General features: G+C 38.4%; 1 protein-coding gene across 2 annotated transcripts in view; it reads left to right on the forward strand.

The window, feature by feature from the left end:
• Positions 1–25,799, forward strand: part of Shroom4 (shroom family member 4) — a 203,887-nt gene that overhangs the window by 167,788 nt on the left and 10,300 nt on the right. For both annotated transcript variants that reach the window (XM_075957514.1, XM_075957515.1), the window contains 2 exons: positions 18,884–19,726; positions 24,337–24,517. In XM_075957514.1, coding sequence (XP_075813629.1) covers positions 18,884–19,726; positions 24,337–24,517 — 1,024 coding nt within the window. The remainder of the gene's footprint in view (positions 1–18,883; positions 19,727–24,336; positions 24,518–25,799) is intronic.

Genomic DNA, 25,799 nt, shown 5'->3' on the forward strand with positions numbered 1-25,799 from the left:
TAACATATTTTATACATATAATTTACTTTAATTTATATAAATACATTATATGTGCATGTACTTGTAAAGTTGTACTTATATATCAATTGAGAATATATTCAGATGCAGTATAAAAGAGGAGAATGAGGCTTGAAAATGATGAAAATTTATTATAAACATATAAAACTTTCAAACAGAAAATAAATTCAAATTAAAAATTATTGACAATCAGGTAAGTGACTTGATAAATGTGGCATTTTAAGCAACTTGGCAGCATTTGAAAGCTAGATGAGTTGGAGAGTAACCGAGTGCGGCAGTCATCCAGAAATTAAAATGTGTGTTTGAACTAGAGAGGTGGCTGTAGAGGCGCAATCAAAATACAGTATAAAAGGTAGATAAATACGTGTGATGTTTTAGGAGAAAAAAAATAATTGTTTATTGTAAAAACAATATTACAGAAAATTAAATCCAAGAGAAAATAGCCTTGTTTCTACCACCTTATTGCTCCAATTTCCTGTTGGCTTTTTATATAGGTGTAGAGATTATTTCTGGCATGGTTATAATAACTATGCAAATGAGCTTTTGTACCTTGATACACTAAGCATTATTTGATAAATAATTTTTATGCAGGCTTCCTCAGTAATTCTAATTTTAATGGCTATATAATATTTCATCTGTTTATTGTACACTAATTTGTGTAATCAATCCTAAATTGTTGAATAATCAGGTTGTTTTCAATGTTTTGAAATTATAAAATAATTATCTGGAACAGTTTGAATATCTATAGATTTTTTTTCTCATTTTGAATTAGCTCATGAAAACAATTATCTGAAACACTTATTGAAGAAGCTAGTATCTGGAGTTTGGGTTACTACTTCACAGTACATGAACATCCTTATAGTCCTTCACAGATTTAAAAATGACTTTCCTCGGTACCATCTGCAACATACTAGAACAGTTAATACATGCTGTCATCTTCGTTTGCTTACCTTGATCATTCAATTGTGAGCAGTTTTCATGTGTTTATTTAATGCCTTTGTTGTGTCTCCTGTGAATGTCTGCTCAGATAATTTGTTAAAAACTATAAGACGTCTTATGAAGGACAAGTAGGGAGAACTGTTTCTTGAACTTTGGAGCTAAGGAGAGAATTAAAACTAGCCGAAGCCTGATGACCTGGGAAGTTACTGACATAGATGGGACAGTCTCTGGTTTAGAGGAGAAGATGATAGATAGCCTAGAACTGGGATATAATGGGGATGAAGTCAATGAGGTTTACACACAGGTGCTTTAGAGGATGCCAAGCACTCAGACAGGGAACAATGAGGAGAAGACAGTGATGAAGCAGGTTCAAGTGGCCAAAGTGCTAGCTAGTACAACAATCTGTCAGTGTACTGCCATCATGGAAGGTGGCAGTAATGGCTTTGACAGTTTGCAATCATAAGTGTCCTTCAGGAAAGTAAGTTTCGCAAAATATAGGCTATAGGAAATAGATATCATGATTGCTTGTAAGGCAGTTCTACAAAGAAGAAATGAAAACAGCTTTTCTCATTATGAATTTACATATTCCAAGTATATAGTTTAGGTATGTTTAGTAGGTAATGTATAATCTTTCCCACAATCTAGTTTTAGAATATTCCTTCCATCCTGCAACAATCTCTCATGTCTGTTTAAGCAGTCACTTTACCATTTCCATTTTCAACCTCAGGTGATCGCTAATTTGTTTCCTGTATTCATAGATTTGCTTTTTTTTCTGTTTAACTCATTGAACATATGCTTTTGTGTCTTGTGTCTTTTAATTAGGAAGATGTTTTAGTCATTCATCTACAAAGTAGCATATTTCAGTGCTTCATTTTTCTTTATTGCCAAATAACATGATCAGATGACATTTTCTTTACCCGGTCATCTACTGAAGTTGTATTTTTTTTTCTCTTTGCTCTTTTGGGGGCCAGCCACCCAGCTCCCAAATAAATACTTGGAGTCTTCTTCTTACTTATGAATGCACAGCTTAGTTTGGCTTCTTTCTAGCCAGATTTTCTAACTTTAATTATCCCATCTACCTTTTGTTTCCGGATTTTATCTTGCCCTATTCTCTCAACCTTTCTTTGCTTCCTTCTCTGTGGCTTGCTGTGTAGATGGATGAATGGCCACAGATGCCCACTCCCCTCCTTCTTTTCTCACTCCTCCATCTTCTCTTCCCAGATTTCTCCTCCTATGTATTCTTTCTGCCTGCAAACCTCACCAATCTTTTCTTCTGCCTAGCTATTGGCCATTCGGCTTTTTATTAGACCAATAAAGTGTTTTAAACAGGCAAAGTAACAGCTTCACAGAGTTAAATAAATGAAACATAAAATTTGCATAAATACATAAACACGTCTTTGCATCATTAAACAAATGTTCCACAGCATAAACAAATGTAACACATCTTCAACCAATACTCCACAATAGTCTACTAACAGATATTTGAATTGGTTAGACTTTTTATTATAAATATTATTGTTATAAACATTCATATATAAAATACTAGGTAGATATATTTTCAGTTTTCCTTAACATATACTTAGGAGTAGAATTTCTGGTCTATATGGTAACTTATATTGAACTTTTTGAAGAATTGCCTGTTTTTCAAAATGGCTGCACTGTTTTTTGTTTTCTATCAGCAACATGGGAGAGGGCTACTTCTTTTCACTAGTTTTTAATTATTATCATTATTTTACTGTTTGTTTAAAATATCTAGAAGGATTTTAACACTGTAATGTTTTAAAAGAAACTAGCTAGGGAAAAGAAGAAAACTTAAAGACACTTTAATTTTGTGGTTCTCCAAACATGGTCACAGATCCAGAAACCTCAATGTCATCCAAGGTTCTACCCAGAACTAATGAATTAGGGAATGGCCAGCGGTCTTTGTTTTATTGAGCCTTCCATGCAATCTTGATGCCTTCTAAGTTTTGAAAGCCATTTGTTAAAGTGATGGTTTGGTAGAGATCTCAGAAACTAGATTAAGTTTGAAATAGAAAGGAGAGATGAACAGAAAGGGAAAGAATATCAGTGTGAATACTGAAAGTGGAAGGAGATCACAGTTAAGATCTCAGGCAACTATTTAAACCAGTCTGGATATTCATCAAAAACTTACAAGCAAAATTACCATATGGCCCAGTTATACCATAACTTGTTACATGCCTGAAGGACTCAGCATGCCACAGAAATGTTTGCACACATAAAGACAGAAAATCAACCTAGATGTCCATGCACAACAGCAGGTAAATAGAAAAAGAAAATGCACATATGCACAAACACACGGGGGAGAGAGACAGAGACAGAGAAAGACAGAGAGGGAGAGAGAAGGGAGTTTTACTCATCAGTAAGGGAAAAAAGAAAAGGGTTATGCCATTTGTAGAAAAGTGAACAGAACAGCAGATCATAGTGTTAAATGAAGTAAGTCAGATTCAGAAAGACATGTTTTATCTCATGTTGAACATACATATGTGTTCATGTATGTATCTATATATGACATGAAACTAGGATACTGTGCAGAGAGAAGACATTAAATGGAGGGATAAGGGGGGATGAGAGGGCTAGGGGAAGAGAAAACCAAACTACTGCATTTCCTCTCATATGAGGTGTTTACAGTTAACAGTATATAAATAAGTGTGAAAAGAGATGGAGATGGAGCATGAGGGAGACCAGTGGTGAGGGACTAGGAAAAATGTAGCAACAGAGGATGGTTATGAGGAGACTACAATTGTATACATGTAGAAATGCCATAATGAAACATATTATTTTATATGCTAACTTTAAAAATTAGTGAGATACAAGAAAAGGATTTTTTCCAGGTATGATAAGAAATACTAGAAAAGATCCAGTGAGGAAATGGATTTATACAGAAAAATCCTGGTGGAGTGCCTCCCCGACTCGGTCTTAGTAAAGCACACATACACGTTCATATTTATTATATCATTTCTGTCACTACTGGAATGATGGGTGTAGGTGGGAAAATCAAAAGACTAATCTTCAGCTACTCTCTCTGCTTAGAAGCAAAGCAGATAAGTTTGGGTAGTTACGTTCTTAGTTGTTATTTGGTTTACATGCAGAGAAAATGCAGACTCATTTTAATATTAGTGGGAGGGGGAAATTATGAGGAGATCTAGTGGGAGAAAAAGTTTCATAATTGTAGAAATTTAAAAGCCAACAGACACTCTTTTCTGGATGATCTCTCTTGGATTTCTGTTCTTGTAATTGCCTGCTTTTTATCTTTCCTTTTTCCCCTTTTCATGTAACTTCAGAATATGGATTTATTATATACGCAGCCATACTTAACCCCAACAGCATTGCATGCTTTATTTTTCCCAATTAATTCTCAAGGAACTTAATACTCAGGAAGAAATTAAAACTAAAGATAGAGATCATTATACTATTAATGACAAGGAAAAGGCATGGTAGCTAACATTTATTGGGTGCTTACTATTTCAGACCCATTTTACATAAATTATGTTATCAGTTATAATGATCCTCTGTTATTGTTACTATTCATGACATTGTTTGCCAATAAAACACTGACTCACAAGAAGATTAAAGTCACCCCCCAAGGTCAAGCAGGCATCTCATTCCAGAGCCCATTACATCTCGGGTTATATTGTATTTGACAAAATTAGAGCTCTGTGAGGTTGTTTCAACTCTGCTGAAGGCTCTCATCTGATCTCTGACTTAGTCCAGCTCGAGTTGGGTGTTGCAGATATGCTTCCTATTTTCTGAATGAGTGAATAGAAGAAAATGGGTAGCGGAATCTGATTACATAAGAAATAGTACATTTTCCAGAAAGGCCTTCCAGTTAAGATTGAAACCTTTAGAAGCATATAGGACTTGTTAGCAGTGTGACAAAGTAAATATTGAAAGTGTTGAAATATGGATAATAATGCAACATTGGGTACACAGCACTTAATCAAAGAAAATTATAACATCCTAATGAGAGAAATAAATACATATCTGTAACCTGCTTCAGCTTGCAAAGACTATACAAATCTCCCAAATTAATATACATCTGTAATATACTACAACTGGGAATCTCGTGGGGTGGTTTGTAGAACTTGTCAGATCCATAATAAAATGAACCCAGAAAACATTAGCTATACTTCGAGCCCTGTCTTAAAGTGACAATTATCAGATAGATGATAGTTGATTTTAAATGTTCAACAAAGTTGAAAATGGATTCTTTGAACACACAAGCTAATGTGAAAATATGGACACACTGAAAGCAACGTAAAGCTTGTTTTAAAAATCAGTTTAAGAAAGGTGAGGAAGTTCAGGTATCTGCATGAAGGAATGTCAACTTACAGATATACCTTACTTAGAGCCATAGCATGTCCTCCCTAGAAAGGAAATCAACGGAACAGCTTATTTATTCTGACTGAGGATGCAAGATCAATCTGTTAAGTTGAAGATGTCACTGAAGACAAGATGGATGGGTTGAAATATAAAAAAGCTAGGAAAAAAAACTTTGTACACAAAATGTAATAAAAAGCTAAGCCTCGGAATGAGGGAAGTGTCTAGGAATAACTTTATTGATAACAGTTGCCTGTCTAAAATATATGAAGAATGGATACAGATAGATAAGGTTAGTTTGAAGATTTAGCTTTCTAAATGAACAAAAAAATAAATAGGCATTTAATTTACACATAAGAAAAGAAATTCCATGGAAAATTATAGCCTCTGTATCAATTAAAGAGTATAAGTAAAAATCAATTTCAAGGTATTATAGCCTTCTTATTAAACTATCAACAGTTTACAGAAGTGATAAGTGAAATTTTAGAATCCTGCCTAGGCAAGGCATGGGCAAACAGTATTTTTTTTCTAGAAGCACTATACAATGGCTCAGTTATCCTAGAGGACAATCCGGAAACATGTGACAAGAATACATTACTCATCATACTCTGGCCCAATATACCCTCTAAGGCAATAATCTAAAAGACAAAATTAATTTATTGAAAAATAGTCATACTATTGGCTACTTGTGATCACTGAAAAGGCTTAGCAATGTGTTATATCATCAAGGATGGAACTAGACTAGAAACAACAGCCACTAACAATGACAGCTATGCAAATACTGAATTTTTCAAAGAGGGGATTTGTAATGATGTTAACCCCAGAAAGCTTAACACTAAACCAAATGTTGAGTTTGAAAGAAAATTCAGGAGAAAATCTGATCAAATATAACTAGCTTGACTTGAAAGCACATAGTGTTCTTTGGACATGTGTCAAAATGTTGGAATTTATAATAAAAAAATGAAAATCTGAAGAAGTAACAAACCACATCGGTTTTATGTAGCTCTGGGAAGTTTGAGATCAAAGGCTTTAGAAAAATCCCTGTGTCAATGACAGACTGGTTCTCACCGGGCATGCTTGACTGCACTTCTGGCTGTAATTTGGTTTGCTAGAATTCTCCAGCAGTCAGCATTTCTGCTTATTTAAATCCGTGAGAACTTTGACATCTAAATGTATCAGACCTTCATGAACCTCCACGTAATGTGACCACCACCATGACATAGCTCCCCCCACATACAAACATATAAATATCATATTTTCTGATTCATCCTCATCGTTTTCTTAAGGACTTTTTCATTATTTTCATTCACTCAATATCCTATTGGGAAGTGAAAAAAAGCACACTTTCTGTCTACCAGCCTAACGTCTGTGTGTGTGGTGCCTTGAAAAGTAAAGCTGAGTCATTTGGGGAGGGCGTGGGAAATTAAGCTTTACTGGTGACAGCTCCATCAAAGCAAGGGGTTCTCTATCTCTTTGAGCACCGGTTTGTGTTCACCTCTTGGGGACTGAGAGAAGACCTGGAATAAGTCCTGGCCCTTGGCTGTTATTTGTTGTTATCAACAGCAAGTTTCTGTGAGCTCAGGGGCAGGGAGAGATGACAGCAGCAAGCTGCCTGGGTCTTTTCTCCTTCATAGACTCCTTGGGTCTTGTTTCCTGGATCTTGAAAATGTTTCCTCTAGTAATGACCTGGGAGTGGCTGTTTCTCTTGGAGCAGTCTTATCTCTTGGCTATGTAGGGAAGGGAAAGGCAAGATGAACTGGCCCTGTATGCTTTTGCTACTATGATCCTGGAATGCCAAGCTATTGTGGTAAGTTTAAAAATAAAATTTCCAAACAAGGAAACTTCAGAAGACTGAAGGAAGAGGCAGGAGGAGGTTTTTCTGTCTCTTCATTTTCGTTTAGATCCCCCTAACATTTTTAACAAGGAGGAAAATGTATTTGTCAGAAGGAAGAGCAACCTGTGCTAGGAAAAGAGAACAGCCCAAGCCTTGGCAGGCAGTTTGCTTGTTGTTTTTGAGATATAGCCATATAGCCTTCTCGCTGGTGTCATCTTAATTTTCATGTTTCCTCCCTTCCCACAGTGAGGAGCTAAAGTCTTCATAGATACCTGGAGAAAATGTGATGCTCTACCTAGCAACTCTTGCTCCCAGGAGCAGGATAAGATACATTCTAGTCTGGACGCTCTTCCTTCGTATTTGATAAGAAAATAGTTTATCCTTTTTAGCCTAAGGATTCCCAGCTACAGACTGGACAATGCTGCATGTTTTATTGGTTATTGGGAAAATTCATTCAAATACATACATGAACATGCCTAAAATAGTGCCTAGTATATATTGAGAAGCAAGAAACTATAGTTCTGCCTGTCAATGAAGACACCTGCCTTCCAGGCAGAAAATTCTTACTTGATCCCAAGCACAGTTACAGGTTTCTATATAAGTTATAAGGCCTGAACCTTTTTTTAAAATTAAAACCTCTACATGTCAATATCCCTGGCATAATTCAGTGAAAGACTATTAGACCACTGTGCTGCAGCCACATCAAGAAGAACCCTGCTCTGTGATACTTATCAAATTTACCATACTACCCCTTTTTCTAGCCATACCCTGGAAGGCAGGAGAGCAGGGCAGAAAGTATTGGGAGAAAAAGTGGTGTTTCAATTCTAGCAGACTTTGAAAATCTAGGACATAAGTCAAGGAGTGCATGGCTCTAAACAAGATATATAACCCATCTTCGTCTCAGTAAACTACTTGCCTTACAAAGCCTTCCTTAAGGTTAACTTTATTATAAAGCACAGAAATGCTTTGGGCTACATAGGCAGATTCCCAGTAGATGCAAATTATCTTCATTAGAGTGGAGTCCAGCATATAGTTGGGCGAAGTGGACAGTACAAGCTTGTGACAGCTGTGATCTTCAGCTCTGTTCCTAGTTTCTACCAAGGAAGGTAGGCAGGGTTATCTGCCATTTAATGTTCAACCTTGCTCAACAGTAAAGAAGCTGGAACTAGGTTCCCAGCTCAGCCTGATGATTGCATAGCCAGGAGGTTTTACTTTGCCAAAGACTTTAACTATAGACTCATTCACTCACATTTTATCCAGTAAAAAGGAAGACATGAGGGCTGAAGAGATGGCTCAGAGGTTAAGAGCACTGGCTGCTCTTCCAGAGGTCCTGAGTTCAATTCCCAGCAACCACATGGTGGCTCACAACCATCTGTAATACAAGTATACATGCAAGAAGAACACTATATGTAATAAATAAATAAATCTTTTTTTTAAAAAAAAAAAGGAAGACATGGTAAAAAGCAAATTAGCTACTAGTAAGACCACCATACTCCAGTGGAAGACCACATACCCAAAAATATTTGAGCTGCATACTGTGGCTTAGTGTTTTAGTTTAATGACCCAAAGTTGAGTGGGAAGAGAATGGGATGTCTATCTAGAAAGAATGGGGGGAAGGGATGAATATGATCAGTAGTAGACGTCCTGGTTATCTGACTCACAGTCTTTCCTTCCCTCTTCTGAGATGTTTGCTGAGCCATAGATGCAGGAGCTATGATCAGGCGTATCTGTTGGGGCTGGGTTTCCCATGATCTTTTGATCTCTGTTTTGTATCCAGTTGTGGTTTTCTGTGATGGTCTTCACTTGCTGCAAAGAGACTTCTTTGATAAGAAGTGGTAGCTATGTTTATCTGTGGGTATATGGATAAGATTTAGATGGAGTTATGTTGATCTAGCTAGACTATAGAACAGAGACTTTGAGGTCATATGCAGCTTGAGCATCCAAGTCCTGTGTCCTAAGTGTGTGATGTTCTCAAAAATAGTGTCCCACCCTTAAGTCATGATAGATAACCAAGATCTACACTGATAATCTGTATTGTTTGGGGAGTCACTGGACTACTCTAGCCAACCATTCAAAGGAAGTTTCTCATGTTTGGTACTGCAGTTTCTGTTAGTCTGTGATTCTGCCCTAGTGGCTTAACTTCCTTTAATACACACACACACACACACACACACACACACACAATGTAATTTTAGGTACATATACAATAATATGATTACTTGAGGCTTTATCAAAGAAACTGGGTGCTGTATATTCCACATCCTTCCTTCCCTTTCCAGATTGATCTCTTTCCCTTCTCCCCAGTTGGAACTCCCCCAATTACTTTATTTCTGATTTTATATCATCCTCTTCCTGCCATTCCCTTCCCAAGCCCCTCTCCCTCCTGTGATGCACCTATACTTTCCTGGTTGCTATTTTTACTTCACATTGTACACTCACATCTGAGGATCCAGAGCTAGGAAATGCCAATAAGAGAAAATATACAGCATTTGTCTTTTTTTTTTCGGTCTTGGTTACCTTATTCATTTACCATCCTTTACTACAAATTTCATTTTTTTTCAGCTGAGTAGAATTCCACAGTGTATATGTACCATATTTTCATTATTCATCCACTGGTTGAAGGACATTTAGGTTTCTATTTCCTCTCTATTGTGAGTAGAGTGCTAATGAACATAGCTAAGCAAGTATCTCTAATGTAGAATATTCGATATTTTGGGTGCATGCCAAAGAATAGTATAGCTAGGTCATGGTAGATTTATTTTTAGCTTTTTGAGAATTCTCCACCCTAATTTTTCTAGTAGCTTAACCAGTTCGCAATCTCAGGAACAGTGAATTAGTATTCCCCTTTTCTCAATTCTCCTCCAGCATTTGTTGTGAGTTGTTTTGTTGTTCTTTGCCATTCTGGCTGGGGTAAGATAAAATATCAAAGTTTTTTTAATTGCATTTCTGTAATTCCTAGGGATGCTGAGCATCTTTTGAGATGTGGCTTAATCATAGTGGAGAAGTCCTGTTCATGTCATGTTTGGGTGTAAAACTAAGTCCAAGAGTCCTTCCGTTTCCTCTAAAGGAACATGCCCAAGGACCTAAGCCTTCCCGCTAATTACCACCTCTAAATATTTTCACCCAGCTTCTTATACCACCAAGTTTGTAAACAAGCCTATAACATGTGAGCTTCTGGGGCCTGTTTCAGATCCATACCATAGCAAGAAGGGAAGTAACTCTTGTGGAAGCACCTTCTTTTCTGAGATGTGTAGGTAAGGAAGGGTTCATCACAGCAGAGATGCCCCAACTGCCTCACAAGAAGTGCCATAGCAGACATCAGCCCAGTAACAAAGTTCGAAAGCATTATGTGTGTGATAGAATTCATAATTTATACTAGCCTACACTACTCAAAACATAGGGAATTTAGTGTGCTTGCTGTGCAAACACAGCCACAAACTAAATACTACTCCCACCTGCCCACTCACACAAGCACAAACCTCAATTAGATTATAGAGAAGTTGGAAGCTACTCCTCTGATTTACTATTATTTACTGTTCCCTTTGCTTAATGGCTTTGCCCTTGGGGCTAGAGGACAATAGATGAGCTTTTATTTTACTGTAGTCATAAAGAAATTACCAAGTACCTGCTGTGCATAGACACTGTGCTGGATACTGGTGAGATGTAGTAGTGAACATGACGTGGTTTTCACCTTCATAAGGGGTAGGCAACTAAGCATTACTGTGTTAGGAAGGTTGATGTATTCTGAGACGGCCTACTTGCCCCATACTTAAGGGGTGGAGAATCAAAAATACTTCCTTGGGAAAGTGAGAATTAAATATGAATTTGACAAGTCGCAGAAAGAAAGGAAAGACAATGAGGTATAAAGGGAACAGAATATATGCAGGCAAGGAATATAGGAAGGGTGGGAATGTCAGAATCTTTAAGGACCCTTATAAAACCCAGCAAAAGGTTTGTTTTCTGAATATTTTAAGCTCCAGGTAGGAAAGTATATAAAGTTAATTTTATGTTTTATGTTCACCTTGAATATTGCTAATTATTTGGGATTTCTATGTTCACTTTTTCTAGATGTATATTGATTGTACGTAGAAATGGATTTAATAAAGAAAGTAACTTCCAAGTCTGTCATATATTTGCTCATGCGTATTCCATGCTCACATACATTAGAAGGACCATACTTTGATCCATCAGTACAGCTCCTCACCAAACACTTAGATAGCTCTTGTGTACCAAAAATCTAGTGTGTATTTATTATGTACACTTGATTCTATATCTTATCTCTATTTTTTACTTTTGTTTTAGTTCTATAGATTTGTGTGTAAGTTGCATCCTGTTCTATTGCTTTACTTTTAACAGCTATAATACAATATTTCATATTTAGCTCTTCCCATTTTAGTTTAATTCCTATAGAAAGGCATTTAGAGTTGCCGGGCGATGGTGGCGCACGCCTTTAATCCCAGCACTCGGGAGGCAGGGGCAGGTGGATCTCTGTGAGTTCGAGACCAGCCTGGTCTACAGAGCTAGTTCCAGGACAGGCTCCAAAGCCACAGAGAAACCCTGTCTCGAAAAACCAAAAAAAAAAAAAAGGCATTTAGAATATTTTCATCCTTGTGATTACACATAAAGTTATAATGAATACCCTTATGTATGCCCAACTCAGTTCATGTTGAAATACAAACATAAAATATAGCCGGGCGGTGGTGGCGCACGCCTTTAATCCCAGCACTCGGGAGGCAGAGGCAGGCGGATCTCTGTGAGTTCGAGGCCAGCCTGGTCTACAAGAGCTAGTTCCAGGACAGGAACCAAAAGCTACAGAGAAACCCTGTCTCGAAAAATCAAAAAAAAAAAACATAAAATATATATGTATATTGAGAAGTAGAAAAAGACAAGATCTCCTGAGTAAATTGGGAGCATGGGAACAATAGGAAAGGGGATGAGGGGAGGGAAGAGGAAAGGAGGGGAAAAGAAAAACTATATAGCTCAATAAAAAACAATTTTAAAAGAATATATTTATATATACATAATATGTAAATGTGTAAAATCCATAGAAATTGAATTGATGGCTCAAAGAATAATCAGTGCTGATTCTGTTTTCTTTACAAATGGCCTTTGAAGAAATTATGCTTCCACCAACAGTGTGTTAGATCCTTTCAATTCTTTAGTTTTTATTTTAAAATGGTTCATTATCATTTGTATATACAATTTCAAAGTTTACATGTGGCTGAACTTTTTCTGTTATGTTGATAAGACATCCTCAGTTTGCAATCAACTGCATACTTTTTTCTTCTGTTGTGTTTCTGGTTTCTATTGTGGCTTGGTAAGTGTGCTTCACATATCGAAGGCATTTACTCTTAGTTGCACTTAAAACGGATTTTCTCATTATATCATCACCTTTTAGTTCTGTTTCTGATATTTTCTTATCATGAATTTTTAATTTGGGGGAAATTAAAATTAAATATCACCTTTGTTTGATTAAATCTATATTTGGTGACTTACATTAGAATTTAATCTTAGGATTAAGGTTTTTCCTTGTTTCCTCTAGAATTTAATTATAATGTCTTTTTCACATTTGCATATGAACTTTATTGGAAATAGTGACATGAAGGTTTAACCTTATCACTTATCTTGGTTGTTCCAAAACTCTAGGCAAATGAGTCATCTTTCCTAGCTTAGGTTATACTGAACTAACTTCACATGTTTTTGAATTTACCAGTTTAGAATTCTATATGTTTTGACATTTTTATTGCCTGATTAAATATTTAGAGACAGAGTCTTGCTGTGCCACCCAGGTTGGCCTTGGACTCGTGGAAGTCGACCTGTCTCAGCCTCCATCCTAAGTGCTGGGATTACAGGTGCTGCACTTGCTGCCAGTATTCTTTATTTTATGCCATGAGTTCACCTTTCTGTCTGTGAGACTACCTTATTCACTGTAACTTCAAAGCAGATTCCACAGTTGGTAACAGTCCTCCCTCACAGCTTCTTGCTACTTACTGCTCATGGTCATCATCACAATTTTATTTTCTAAGATAATATTTAGAATAATCAAAAATCCCTTCTGCTGACAATTTTATTGGACTCATTAAATTTCTACATTAATTTGGGTAGACTTAATGTCTTTACAGTGTAGAGTTATCCTTTCTAGGAAAGTATATGGGTTTTCATTTATGTACATCTTGTTTTACGCCCCTCATTAGAGTTTTGAAAGTTTTCTACATATAGGTCATAGGTATTTCTTGTTTAGGTTTATTCATAGATATTTTATCTTTTTAATTGCTGTGCCAAACCTGATCTTACCCTCCATTATATTTTCTGATTGTTGCATGCATAAGAAAATTGTGGGTTTCTATATATTCCTTTTATACCTTGATACTTAACTGAATTTTCTTACTGTTAGTATTACATTTTCAATTATCATGAATTTTCAGATAAATTCTATCATCTATGCATAATACCACCTTCCACTGTTTACATATCCATCATGTCAAATCTCATATATAGCATTTTCAGAATAATATTAAGTACTAATTGGGAAAGTAGGCAGTTTCTTTTTTTTTCAATTTTTATAGAAATGTCTTTACTGTTTTGCTGAGCTAGGTGCATAGCATTTGTCTGACATGCATGAAGCCCTAGGTATAACAACAATGATAACTTTACAGAGCTAGCTACATTTTTCCTGATAGTTGCTTTTTAAGTCAGGTTTGATAATTGTGACCAAATATGTTTTAGGTCAAGAAAGCTGTTTTATAACATTTATCTTTTGATTTATTAGTATTATCAATTATATGAATAGAGTTTCTAATACTAAATGAAATTTTAATTTCTAAGATGAGCTTGCATGTTTATGGTGTAGTATTTTTTAACATCCTCCTGGATTCCCTTCACTAACACTTTAAGTTTTTGTGTATACGTTCTTAAAAAAGACTTGTCTCTACTGTTTCTTTCTATATTTCCTTCTCTTTGGAATTGAATCCCTTCTATCTTCCCTAGATTTCAGAGTCTTGAAAGTGTATATTTTATTAGTGTTGTATGTTTATTAAAGGTTGGCATAACAATATAAAACTGTGTGATTTGTGTGCTTTTGGTTAATTACTTTGAGTTTTTCCCTATGATAACTATAGTTTCTTTTCCAGTCAGTCAATGTTGGCAGTTGGTGGTTTCTCAGGAAATTGTCCAAAGTTTTCCAAATTGTTATATCAAAAGGTTTTTTTTACTGTTTTCATTCATTGTGTATCTATACTTATTTCTCCTTTTGAATTCTGCAATTTACTTTTGATTCATGACTTAAGGCTATAAAGAATGAGAAATGTTTATATTGTCTGTTAGCAATATAAAACAATCTGGAGTATTCTATCTGCTTAGTAAATTATTTGTCAATTTTACTCTTTCATTTTTCTTTTCAAAATTTAATTTCTTTTGTTTTTGAGATTTTAATATAATTATACAATTCCCCTTCCTTTTCCTTCTTCCAAACCCTTCCATAAACCCCTCCGTTTTTATCTTTCATTATTAGTTATATAATTTATTTTCTACTCTATTTATTTCTGCTATTTTTTAAAATACTTTTCTGCTTTGGATTAATTTTGGATTTTTTTAAAAGAATTTGTTGATTGAGTACTTAATTCATTTATTTTACTTTGGTGTTATCTTTTCCCCTTTTATAGAGAATAGATTCTTCTCTCACACAATATATCCTGATTATAGTTTCCCTTCCCTCTACTCCTCCAGGTTCCTTCCCACTTCTCCCCTCTGGATCCACTCCTTTTCTGTCTCTCATTAAAAAAGAACAGGAATCTAAGCAATAACAGCAAAACATGACAAACTAAAATATACTGAGATAAAACAAAAACTATCACATAGATGTTGAACGAGACAAACCAACAGAAGGAAAAAGTCCAAGAGAATGCACAAGAGACAGAAGAAGTCAGGAGTCCCATAAAAACACTAAACTAACTGAAAGCCGTAATATATACACAGAGGCCCTGGTGTAGATCCATGCAGGCCATGTGGTTGCTGCTTCAGTCTCTGAGTTCATATGAGCTTTGATCATGTTGATTTAGTGGACCGGGATCTTCTGGTGTCCTCCATCCCTTCTGGCTCCTCTTTCTGACTCCTCTTCCACGAGATTCCCTGAGATCTGAGGGGAAGGATTTGATGGAGACATTCCATTTAGAGCTGTGTGTTCCCAGGTCATCTTCTAAGCTAAGTGTTGAGAGCTGTAAACTTTCCTTGAGCTACCACTTTAGTGAAGCATATCCTCTGGCTTCGGATGATTTCTTGATGTTCTCAGTTCCAGATTTCTTCTTTAGCTGAAGTGCAAAACTTTTCCTGCTTGTCTTCTATATACTATACATTTTCATATTTCAGGTTTGGAATTAACTTCCAGTAATACTCAATTATGATTTGAGAATGTGGTTTGTACTGCCTCTGCTTCAATATATAGGCAATTAAAAAATATTCAATGGGATCCTGAAGAGAAAATGTAGTCTTTGTTAGTGTTTTCTCTTATTCAACTTGTAAATTGAAACAGTCTTACATTTGTTTCTGACTTTGTTTGCCTTTACATTGTCTACAGTTTGCTTATGATGTTTGATTGTGGGGTTTTTTTTACATAAATATCCAGGACTTGTGGGTATAACAAGATATGCCTTTAATGTTGTTCTTATGTGGCTGACAAAGGAGGATTTCAAGTTCAAAACTAGCCTAGACTATGTAACAAGACTTACTTCCTCTCTCTCTCTCTCTCTCTCTCTCTCACACACACACACACACACACACACACACATACACACACACACACGCACATACACACACACAGTGGGGGGGGGGCATATACATATAAGCATGTGCTCATACCTAAAGAGAAAGGAGGGAAAAGGGAAAGAATTAGTGTAATTAGATCTTTTATCATATATTCCAGTTGTTAGCACTGTGGCGGTGTTCCTTTGGGAGAGGAATAAAGGCAAACTAAACTCGGGGTAATTAAGAATAATAGATAATAATAATCAGCAAGGCCCCCTCTACCTGATATATATTGGTCATCCTTTTGCTGTCCACTCACTACTTTTTCTTTTCTTTTTGTTCCTGGAGAAGATATGCTAGGTTGGATAATTTGTGCATGAGGAGTCTCCAGGTAGGCTCCTGCAGAGTGAAGATAAGTGGGCATGAACTTTTGATCCATGTGGGAACTAGTGATGAGGGGAATGATGGTTTGTTCCCATTTTATCTCAGCTTGGTTAGCATTATGTATACTGTTATTTTTAAAGAAATAGTCCCAGCCATCATCATGTCTGTTGAATGCATAGTCTCTCTGCTGATAATTGAACCCTTGGAAGCTCCTGGCAGTAGGCAGGACGCAGCATGATGTTGATTGCTCGCAGGTTACCATAGGAAAGCAGATCATAAGTCTAAGGAGCTTGCCTCTTTATAATCAGCTGAAGAGAGTCATTTCATTTTGACAAATCTCACCATATACAAGTCTGATATTTTACAAATATTCAAATAAAACTGGACTTTGTCCTTTGAGATTATCTTTTATAACTTAAAAGTATTATTTTTCCATACAAAAGATCATATTTTAAATTTCAAAATTTTTCTTATATGAATATATAACATAAAATATTAAGTATTTATACACATGTATAGCACCGATCAAAAGTTGTCTCAAAAGATTTACTGAATAATTTTTATCTCCTTGTTTATAATGTTTTATGTAGATGATGTTTTTATAGTCTACCTTATTTCTTGTTTTCAAGACAGGAAATCTGTAGTATATATAGCCCTGATTATCCTGAAATTTACTATATAAACCAAGTTGGCCTCAAACTCACAGAGATCCATTGCTCTGCCTCTTGAGTACTGGGGTTAAAGGTGTGTGTCACCACGCTTGATTAGTTTACTTTATTTCTAAATTTACTGGTTGGTTCTGTTAATTAATAACATACTTTTACTTACAGTTGTTTCATAAGATGCTTGCTTATCCTTTATATATACATATATGTATGTATATATATATAAAATTTTGAATATATTTTGGTCATATTCTTTCCCTCTCCCAAGTTTTTCAAGATCCTCTCCTCCTTCCTACCCACCCAACTTTAAATTATTTTTCAAAATAACAAACAAAACCCCAATATAACAACAAAACCAAGAAAAATAAACCATGAACCACACACACACACAAAAAAACTATAGCCAAATGAAATCACACAACAAAACTATGGAGTCCATTACATGTTGGTCAACTGCCCTGACCATGATGCCTGCCCTACAGTGGTTGACACACCCCGTGAGTGTTCCAGTAGGCGTAAGTGACAGTTCAGCTGTTAGCCTTACAGTGTGTCTAGATTTACACTCACTCACTCACTTTAATATAACAAAATAAAATATTAGATAAAACAAAAACACTCATAGCAAAGTTGGATAAGACAAACAAATAGAAGGAAAAGAGTCCAATAGAAGGCACAAGAGTCATTTCTCACACTCAGGAATCTCATAAAAACACTAAACTGGAAGCCGTGTGTGTGTGTGTGTGTGTGTGTACACGCACGCAGGAAATACCTAGTACAGACCTGTCCATGCCCTGTGCTTGCTGCTTCAGTCTCTTTGAGTTCATATGAGTTCATATTTGCTCATGTTATTAACTCATCTTTATCCCATCCTCAATTTTTGGATAGCAGAGTAGTTTGTCTACTTTTTAAAGTTAGTTTTCAGAAAAGCCTATAATTTAACGGTTCTTTTTGAAATTTCAGATTGTGATGTGATCAGAAGAAAATATTTTTAAGCAAAAGTGGTAGATCCTTGTGAATAACTTAGTACTCTTAGCACACATGTAAGAACAGGGACGTTATATGTAGTTCATTTCTAATCTATCTTGCATCAAATAGGCAGTAGGAGAATGGAAGTGGGGAGTGAGATACAAGAAAACCTCGTGCACTTTCCATAGTAAAGTATCAAATTGTGCTGATTCTGGGTAGTAAGCGGCGCCACGGGCATTCATTATGGAAATCACTGTACATTTCTAAGCACTAGAAACCTGCGTAGTAAAACAAGAGAGAGAAATCAAGTAAAGCAGGAAAACCACGATTGTAAGTCCCAGATTATTGCATTTCCAGGCTGAGTGCCATAAATAGGTCGGGGGTGCTATGTGTTTATTTTTGACTTTGGCTAAACAGTTCAAGTTCAAATCCCAGCTCTACCTCATAACCTTTATAACCCTGGACAAGTTACTTATCCTAACAATGTCTCATTTTCCCAAACTCTAAAATCCAAACTGTAAGAACTACCTCCTAGGTGTATTATAATGAGCAAATAAGTTTGAACATAGAAAGCACTGGAAGTATACACTAGTGTCATAGTTGTCAGCCTGAGTTGTGACCCTTTCAGGGTCCCCATATTAGATTTCCTGCATGTCAGATATTTACATTACAATTCATAACAGTGGCAAAATTACAGTTATGAAATAGCAACAAAATAGTTTTAATGATTGGGAGTCACCACCACATGTATTAAGGGGTCTGTATTAAAGGGCCACAGCATTTGGAAGGTTGAGAACCAATGCACTAGTGTTTAGTACTTAGTTTATGCACAAAATGTGTTTGCTGTATTCATAATTATATTCTTATCACCATGGCCATTGCACTTACTACATCTATTAGAGTTTTGTAGTCATTTAACTTTGCGGACATGATGTCATCCGAAATATGGGCCTATCCACCACATGCTTCTCTTGGTCAATTCTTCTCTGTTGTTTTGCAGGGAAATGGCTCATTCTAAGGCCAGCTTTTCATGGTCTACTCCCTTCCACCCTTGCCTTGAAAACCCAGCACTGGACTTGTCAAACTACCGAGCAATCTCATCTCTTGACCTCCTTGGAGACTTCAAACTCGCCTTGAACAAAGCAGAGGAATCTTCAGTTTATGAAGATGGGAGTTCTGTTGCCTCCATGCCCCGCCCACTGCGAAACCGAGCCTTCTCAGAGAGTCACATCAGCTTGGAACCTCCAAACCCCCGGGCCTGGGGGATGCCTCAGAGGGAGCCATTTACTAAAGGCAGTGAGACCCAGCCAGAACTCCTTGGGGCCCGAAAGAAGGCTTTCCCTCCCCCTCGCCCTCCTCCTCCCAACTGGGAAAAATATAGGCTTTTCCGTGCAGCCCAGCAGCAGCAGAAACAGCAGCAGCAGCAACAGCAGCAGCAGCAACAACAACAGCAGCAGCAACAGCAGCAGCAGCAGCAGCAGAGGTGTGATGAGGAAGATGAGGAAGTAGATGAGAAAAAGGAGCAAGAGCAGGAGGAGGAGGGACGGAAAGAGGAGGACCTACCACCCCAGTATTTTAGTTCCGAAACTACTGGTTCCCATGCCCCTAATCCAGATGAGGGCCTGGAACAGCCACAACCCCTGAAGGTGGGCCACCTGGAGGCCTCAAGGCAGGCCTCACAGAGTCTCCCAGAGCAAGAGGTCTTTGCTCGTCATCCCAGTGATTTTGTGCCTCCTGTAAGGGGCCACACTGGAGCCCAGCCTGAGAAAGCTCAACCTCCTTGCTATTATGGCGCTCGTGGATTGTGGAGGACAACTGAGCAGGAAGCCACTGTGACCCCAAAGTAAGTGTTTGGGAAAGACAATGGGTCCCAGAAAAGGCAGCCAGCAACATGAATTAGATTTCACCTCTGTTAGTTAGCAACTGTATAACACTGATCGTCTTACCTGGAAAACAGGTGTGAAAGATAATGTACCTGTTCTACCAGGTTCTGACTATTAACATATTGCATGTAAAGGACATCAACAGATACTTAGGGCATAGTAGGTGCTCAGGAAATGAAGTTCAAGGTTTTATCCCTATCATTAAAGAAAATATGCTATCGCTTCTCAATGGATCTTTAAGGTATACACCAATATCTGACCCCCAGTCACGAAAGCATAAGCCATTCTTGGCTTGGCCTTGGCCTTTTCTAAAGCCTGGCTCTACCTGCTCTAGCAAAGTAGCCTGGGGCTCTGAATCATTCCCCCAGCCCCAGAAGAAAGATGTTGCTGAACTAGATGCTCTGATGGTTCCTTAAACAGCCAAGGGCATTCTTTGTCCCTTCCACTTCCTCCTCCCTCTTGTTCTCCTGCTTCTTCAGATTTGCTTTGCCAGACATTAGGCAGCAGTTGACAGGGCTAGCTGGCTGGGCTGAGAGATCAAAACAGGATTGTGGGCTGCCACTGACTTCTATGTGAGTGTTCATCTGTGCATCACTGTGTGTGTGTGTGTGTGTGTGTGTGTGTGTGTGTGTGTGTGTGTGTGTTCATGATCTCCATTGCTCCGTGTTTGGCCTCTTAGCTCTCCATTCCCACTTGCAAAGCTCCACTGGGGATGAGCAGGCAGGTGTCCCCTAATTGTTTTCTTTAAATCCTTTTATAGCAGGACCTTGCCTGAGAGTGGTTGCTATTAGAAATACCTTGTTTATGTGACTTTTATGGACAGGCTAATCTTGTTACTTGGTTATCTGGCACTGATTGAGCAGTTCTCTGAGGTGCCATAAGGAAAGCATTTATAGATCCCAGCTCCTGGGCTCTGTGAGAAGCCCTTAGCAGACCACATGTGGCTCCTTCTCAACTGGAAAATATGTTGCAGAAACTAGCTGCGTTGTGCTTGTTATGTATTACAGCTGGAAGATTGAAAGGTTACCTGGCAGATAGTAGGCATTGAACTAATATTTCAAAGGCTAAATAGATAATCAAATAAGTTTTCAATTAGGCACTTACTATGTGCCAGACACTGCCTGACATTTAATGTACATTATTTAAGTTATTCTTCCCAACATCTCTGTTGGCCGTTATCATCCCCATTTGACAAATGAGGTAGCTGAAGTTGAGCAAAATAAGGGACTAATTAATTCAGTATTGTGCAGCAAAGACTCAAATCCAGATCTATCTGCCTCTAAATCCAGGCAGCTGCAGCTGCTGCAGCATCCTTGTCCTCGTCGTCCACGTCCTCCTCCTCATCGTCCTCCTCCCCCTCCCTGCTTCCTCCTCCTCTTCTCCTTCTCCGTCACATTGTGCAGCCTCTCTCCGAAAGATCTTGTTCTTCCATCTTCTCTCTTACAGGGTAATGTATACCAGAAGTAGCAGTTCTAGTTCTATGACTCTTAATTGTCCTGACACCTGAGCCACTGAGAAGGAAATCACTGTTTCTAAACATCGTATAACCTGCTCCAGTGATTTGTTTGTAAGAAATTATAGGATGCAAGGGAATACATTCATTTGCACCTAACCTTGACTTCTAGCTGCAAAAATCAATTCTAAATGTTTCTTCTGGTGATAAAAATTTAAGGAAGAGCATCAGTTCCATCCTAGGTGAAGTTTCTTCACCTGTTTACTGTGCGCTGAGCCCGATTTTAAGTATTTTCATGAACAGATCATTCCTGACATGTGATATGCTCGTTCTTAGGGTTTACAATGATGGAAAAGCAACATGCACTCAGTAGAAGTGGCATTTGAAGGTGGGGAGGTTGGCCTTTTCCTAAGCTAGTAAGGGTCTCACAGCAACCTTTAGTGGTACTGAGGAGCAGCAGAGGCAGTCAGCAAATGATGAGAGAAATGACTGCTACTCTACAATGTGCTGTGCTAAGCTGTATGCTTTGGAAGGTTAGGTATAGTCTAAGTAGTTTTCATTTAGGATGGGTTTATTTGGACATTGATTTAGTCTCCCCTAACGAACCTAGTGGAGAGTTATAACTACTCCCCTCTACCTTTCAGATGAGAAAAGTGAAGCTAAGAGAAAAACTAACTTTCTCACAAGATCGCAGGCAGTCCAACTCATAGCGCACAGCATCATCTCAGTACCGTCGGTCCCGGCGGTTCTCTTCAGACTCTAGGAAAGTCTAAGATAGAGAGTGCTGAGGCCAGTAGATGTTTAAGGTTTGCAATGTGAAAAGCAAATAAAGATGTCCAAATTTCAGCCATGCTAAGCCACAGTATCATTACCACACATTTACTGTTTAGTTACAAATTCTCTAGCATGTATGGGAGGAAGTGGTGGAAATAATCAGTCGTTGCTCCAGGCTAATAACTGATTCCAGCGTAGATCTGGTTTGCGCTGCAAACTCTAAGCACGTTCTCTCGGTGCTCAATGGACAGTTCTGATTTTATATGTAATGTTTACTTTCAAATTCAGATTAGGTTCTTATAGATTTCTTGCAATGCCTTCCCTATTCATGAGGGTAATGAGGAAAAGAACCCTGGAGCACAGTGCTTCATACGATCCACTGTAACGTTGTGCAGGGCTGTGCTTGCCAACATACTGACTTTCCACGTAGCACCTGAGTTTGGATTGTTACACTCTCTGACCCAGGAAATTGATATGTACCATAAATTTATAGACAGGAGTTCTCAAAGCTCATTTCTTTGCATTCCCTACATAATATTCTCTCTTCTCTGATATCAGAGGAATAGTCCAGCTCGAAAGTTCCTTACAAACTGGAGTTTGTAGAGTATCGAGCCGTTCATTTGTCACCATCACAGAAAATAGAGGATAAACGCACAGATGTGGAGTCAGGGCCGAAGGGAAAATCATTGGTGTACACTTTACTGGCTGCTCACCTAGGGAATATAATGTTCCCTCTTGGTTCTTCATGTTTTCTGTCTGTAAAGTGGTTACGATGAGCATTCAGTTGTGAGTGTCCATATGTGCACATGTGTGTGCTGTGCACATGTGTGTTACCTGTCTTGGGACAGTTTCTGGGGTATAGCAAGCAGTGTGTGTGTGTGTGTGTCTGTGTCTGTGTGTGTCTGTGTGTGTATTAATATAATAGTTCTAAGCTTGAAACCCTCCGTGTTAAGAAAGTGTCTCTAGAGTGAGGATTATTGGCATGCCCAGGTTGCCTTTGTGTGATGAATTAAGAGACAGCATAGCATGAATCAGTAAATAGCTGTGGAGCCTTTTTAGCTATTATATTTGACCTTTATCTAAGAGCTACAAATAGCTGCAAAAATGACTAATGAGTTTCTCTTACTTTCCCTTTCAAACAGCTAGAGGTTAGAAAGGGCTAGTGACGCAGACAGGTGGATGGTAGGAGGAGCTGCTAGGCAAAGGGAATATGTGTGTACATACATATGTATATGTATATTGCTATATACGTGTATATATGCATATATACATACCTATGTACATGCATATATACAAACGTACACACAGCACTATAGTGAGTGTAGGCTTTTCCCTTGCATAAACCCTGGGCAGAATTGTTCACCCCTTCATTACTGAAACCTGACATAATAGCCTTCACTTTCCCACTTTTCCTACTAGACAAGAAGGCTTATTATCAGAAGAGTCTAAGTCCAAGCCAGAGAGGAGCCAGAACTACTTCTTTCCTAAGGAAAAAATTCTCTTTCTCTGGCTGGGGCTCTGTGAAGCACCGCTATGTACCTTCGTGCTTCAGTAACCCCAAGGCAATAGGCTCTGCCGCTATACTTTTCAAGCCCCTGGTATCGCTGGCTTCATTCTCTCCCCATTTCACTCTGCAACCATGCAGGGGGCTTGGGCCAGTAAGAATATTCTGGAAGTGGAGGGATGCTGCCCCTTGTCAGGCCAAAGGGCTGCCCTACAAGAGGCAGCGTCAGAAGAGCCTGTGAGAGATGGGATGGACCCTGAGAAGTTTTTGGCAGGGATGCTAATCCCTGCCTTCCAAATAGTGGCCATGGCTGAGGTCACAGGGAAATCTAGAGTGGGGTGACCATTTCCAGCAGGAGTAGCAATAGGATAAGAGAAATGAGTATGAGGAAAGCCATGGGGTACCTTTGTTATCAAGCAGATCAGGTAGAGCGGGGCCGAGTAGGGGCTGTACTTAGGCAGAGGAGAGGTTACCAGACACAAAGGATCACATTTATTCATCCCAATCCCTCCCTGAAGGTTGTGAACTAATCTTGGAGGTCTTCTATGTTCTTTGTTTTAATGGTGTGTTAATGACTGAGCCAAATGATAAAAATGTCTTTTGAGCTCCTAAGGACAGGCACATAGAAGGATATGGAAACAGACTGTCTACAAGTTTGTCATTGCTTGGCTTTTAGATAGCCTCCTGTGGCCTGTTCATCTTTGAACAGTGCCTTCTGGTCCATTTTATAATAGCTAGGGGAAGTGGTGTCAAATGTTACAGGTAGAGAAAACCAAGAAAGGCGAAACATCAGTTGTCTCTGAACAAAGTGCTCAAATGGTTACCTTTTGTTTCCACAGACAAGAGTTTCAGCACTTCTCACCTCCTCCAGGGGGCCCAGGAATCTCTACCTCTTACTCGGCATATTATAATATCTCTGTGGCCAAGGCAGAACTGCTGAATAAATTAAAAGAGCAGCCTGAGATGGCAGAGGCAGGCCTGGGAGAGGAGGGAGTTGACTATGAACTGGCTCAAAAAAAGGTAAGGCTTTCGTATATCCCAAAGATTTCCAGCATTTAGCTCAGTATCTGAAGAACAACTAGCCCTTCCACACCTTCTAGCATGTCTTTCATGCCTGTGTTTCAGTATGGAAATCAAACAGCCTTCCCGTAGTCAAGTCTCTGATCAACAGTGGTAGCACTAATTGTTATCTCTCTAGTCCTTAGAACCACCCTGCTACAGGGGTGTGGGAGGGGTGTGTGTGTATCTGTTTGTCTCTCTGATTGTCTGTCTGTCTGTCACTGGAGATTGAACCCAGGACCTTATGTGGTCTGCGCTGGTGCTCTGCTGCTGATCTAAAGGCTCAACCTCAAAGAGTCTCAGTGAAAATTTTTGAAGTATTTGGGACCAACACTGGGGCCTAGCATGTATTAAGAAAGCATTTTGAACTGAGCTGCATCTCCAGTCAACCTCCCTTCCTCCCCTCCATTCCTCCCTCCTTCCTTACCTCACTCAGCCTCCCCTTCTTCCCTACCTCCCTCCTCCCACACTTTCTTTCTTTTGTAGTGCTAGGGCTGAACCCAGAGCCTTGCACTTGCTAGGGCAGTGTTTTCCTGCTGAGTTACAGCCCTAGCCCTGCAAGATAAGTATTACTATCGCCCCCACTGTTTTTGTAACCACTTAAAGGGACTACCTTTTCCAAGGTTACATACTAAATGAGTCCTGGACTCAAAGGCAGAACTGCATCTCTGCTCTCCCATTCTGTCCTTTTGAATTAAGCAACCTAAGTCACTGCCTAAGGCACATCAGAGCTCTGGCCAATGGTAGTGCCATTAATTCGTATTCTCTGTAAGTTTCTGGGAGAGAGAACAGACTGACTAAGGAGAAATTATAGGCTGAAAGACTATTATTTATTTGCAATGATGGTCAATTATCTCTTGAAAATACAAAATAGGTAAATGGGGATGTTGTTGTTGTTGTTCCAAGTCTCCCTTTCTTCCTCTAAGTACCAGTAGCCCAGTTTTTTAATCAAGTTCCTGGAATCATTTTACCCCCTTGCACTTACCTATTTTATCTCATAAGCAAATAGAGTTGTCATAGCAACCTCAAAGGCCCCAATTTGCCATTTTGTGGACATGTGAACTCAATGTAAATTGCTCTTCTGCCCATATTTCTCTTTCAGGACATGACCTGTAGGAAAACATAAGGCCATTTTCAGAAGCCCTCCTTCCATTTTCCCATCTGAAGCAAAATGTCAGGGAAATAATTGGACCATAGAAGTATCTGATTTTATTGATCCAGATGCTCTTCCTTGGAGTCTATG

Source organism: Microtus pennsylvanicus, chromosome X, assembly GCF_037038515.1.
Source record: "Microtus pennsylvanicus isolate mMicPen1 chromosome X, mMicPen1.hap1, whole genome shotgun sequence".
Taxonomy (NCBI): Eukaryota; Metazoa; Chordata; class Mammalia; order Rodentia; family Cricetidae; genus Microtus; species Microtus pennsylvanicus.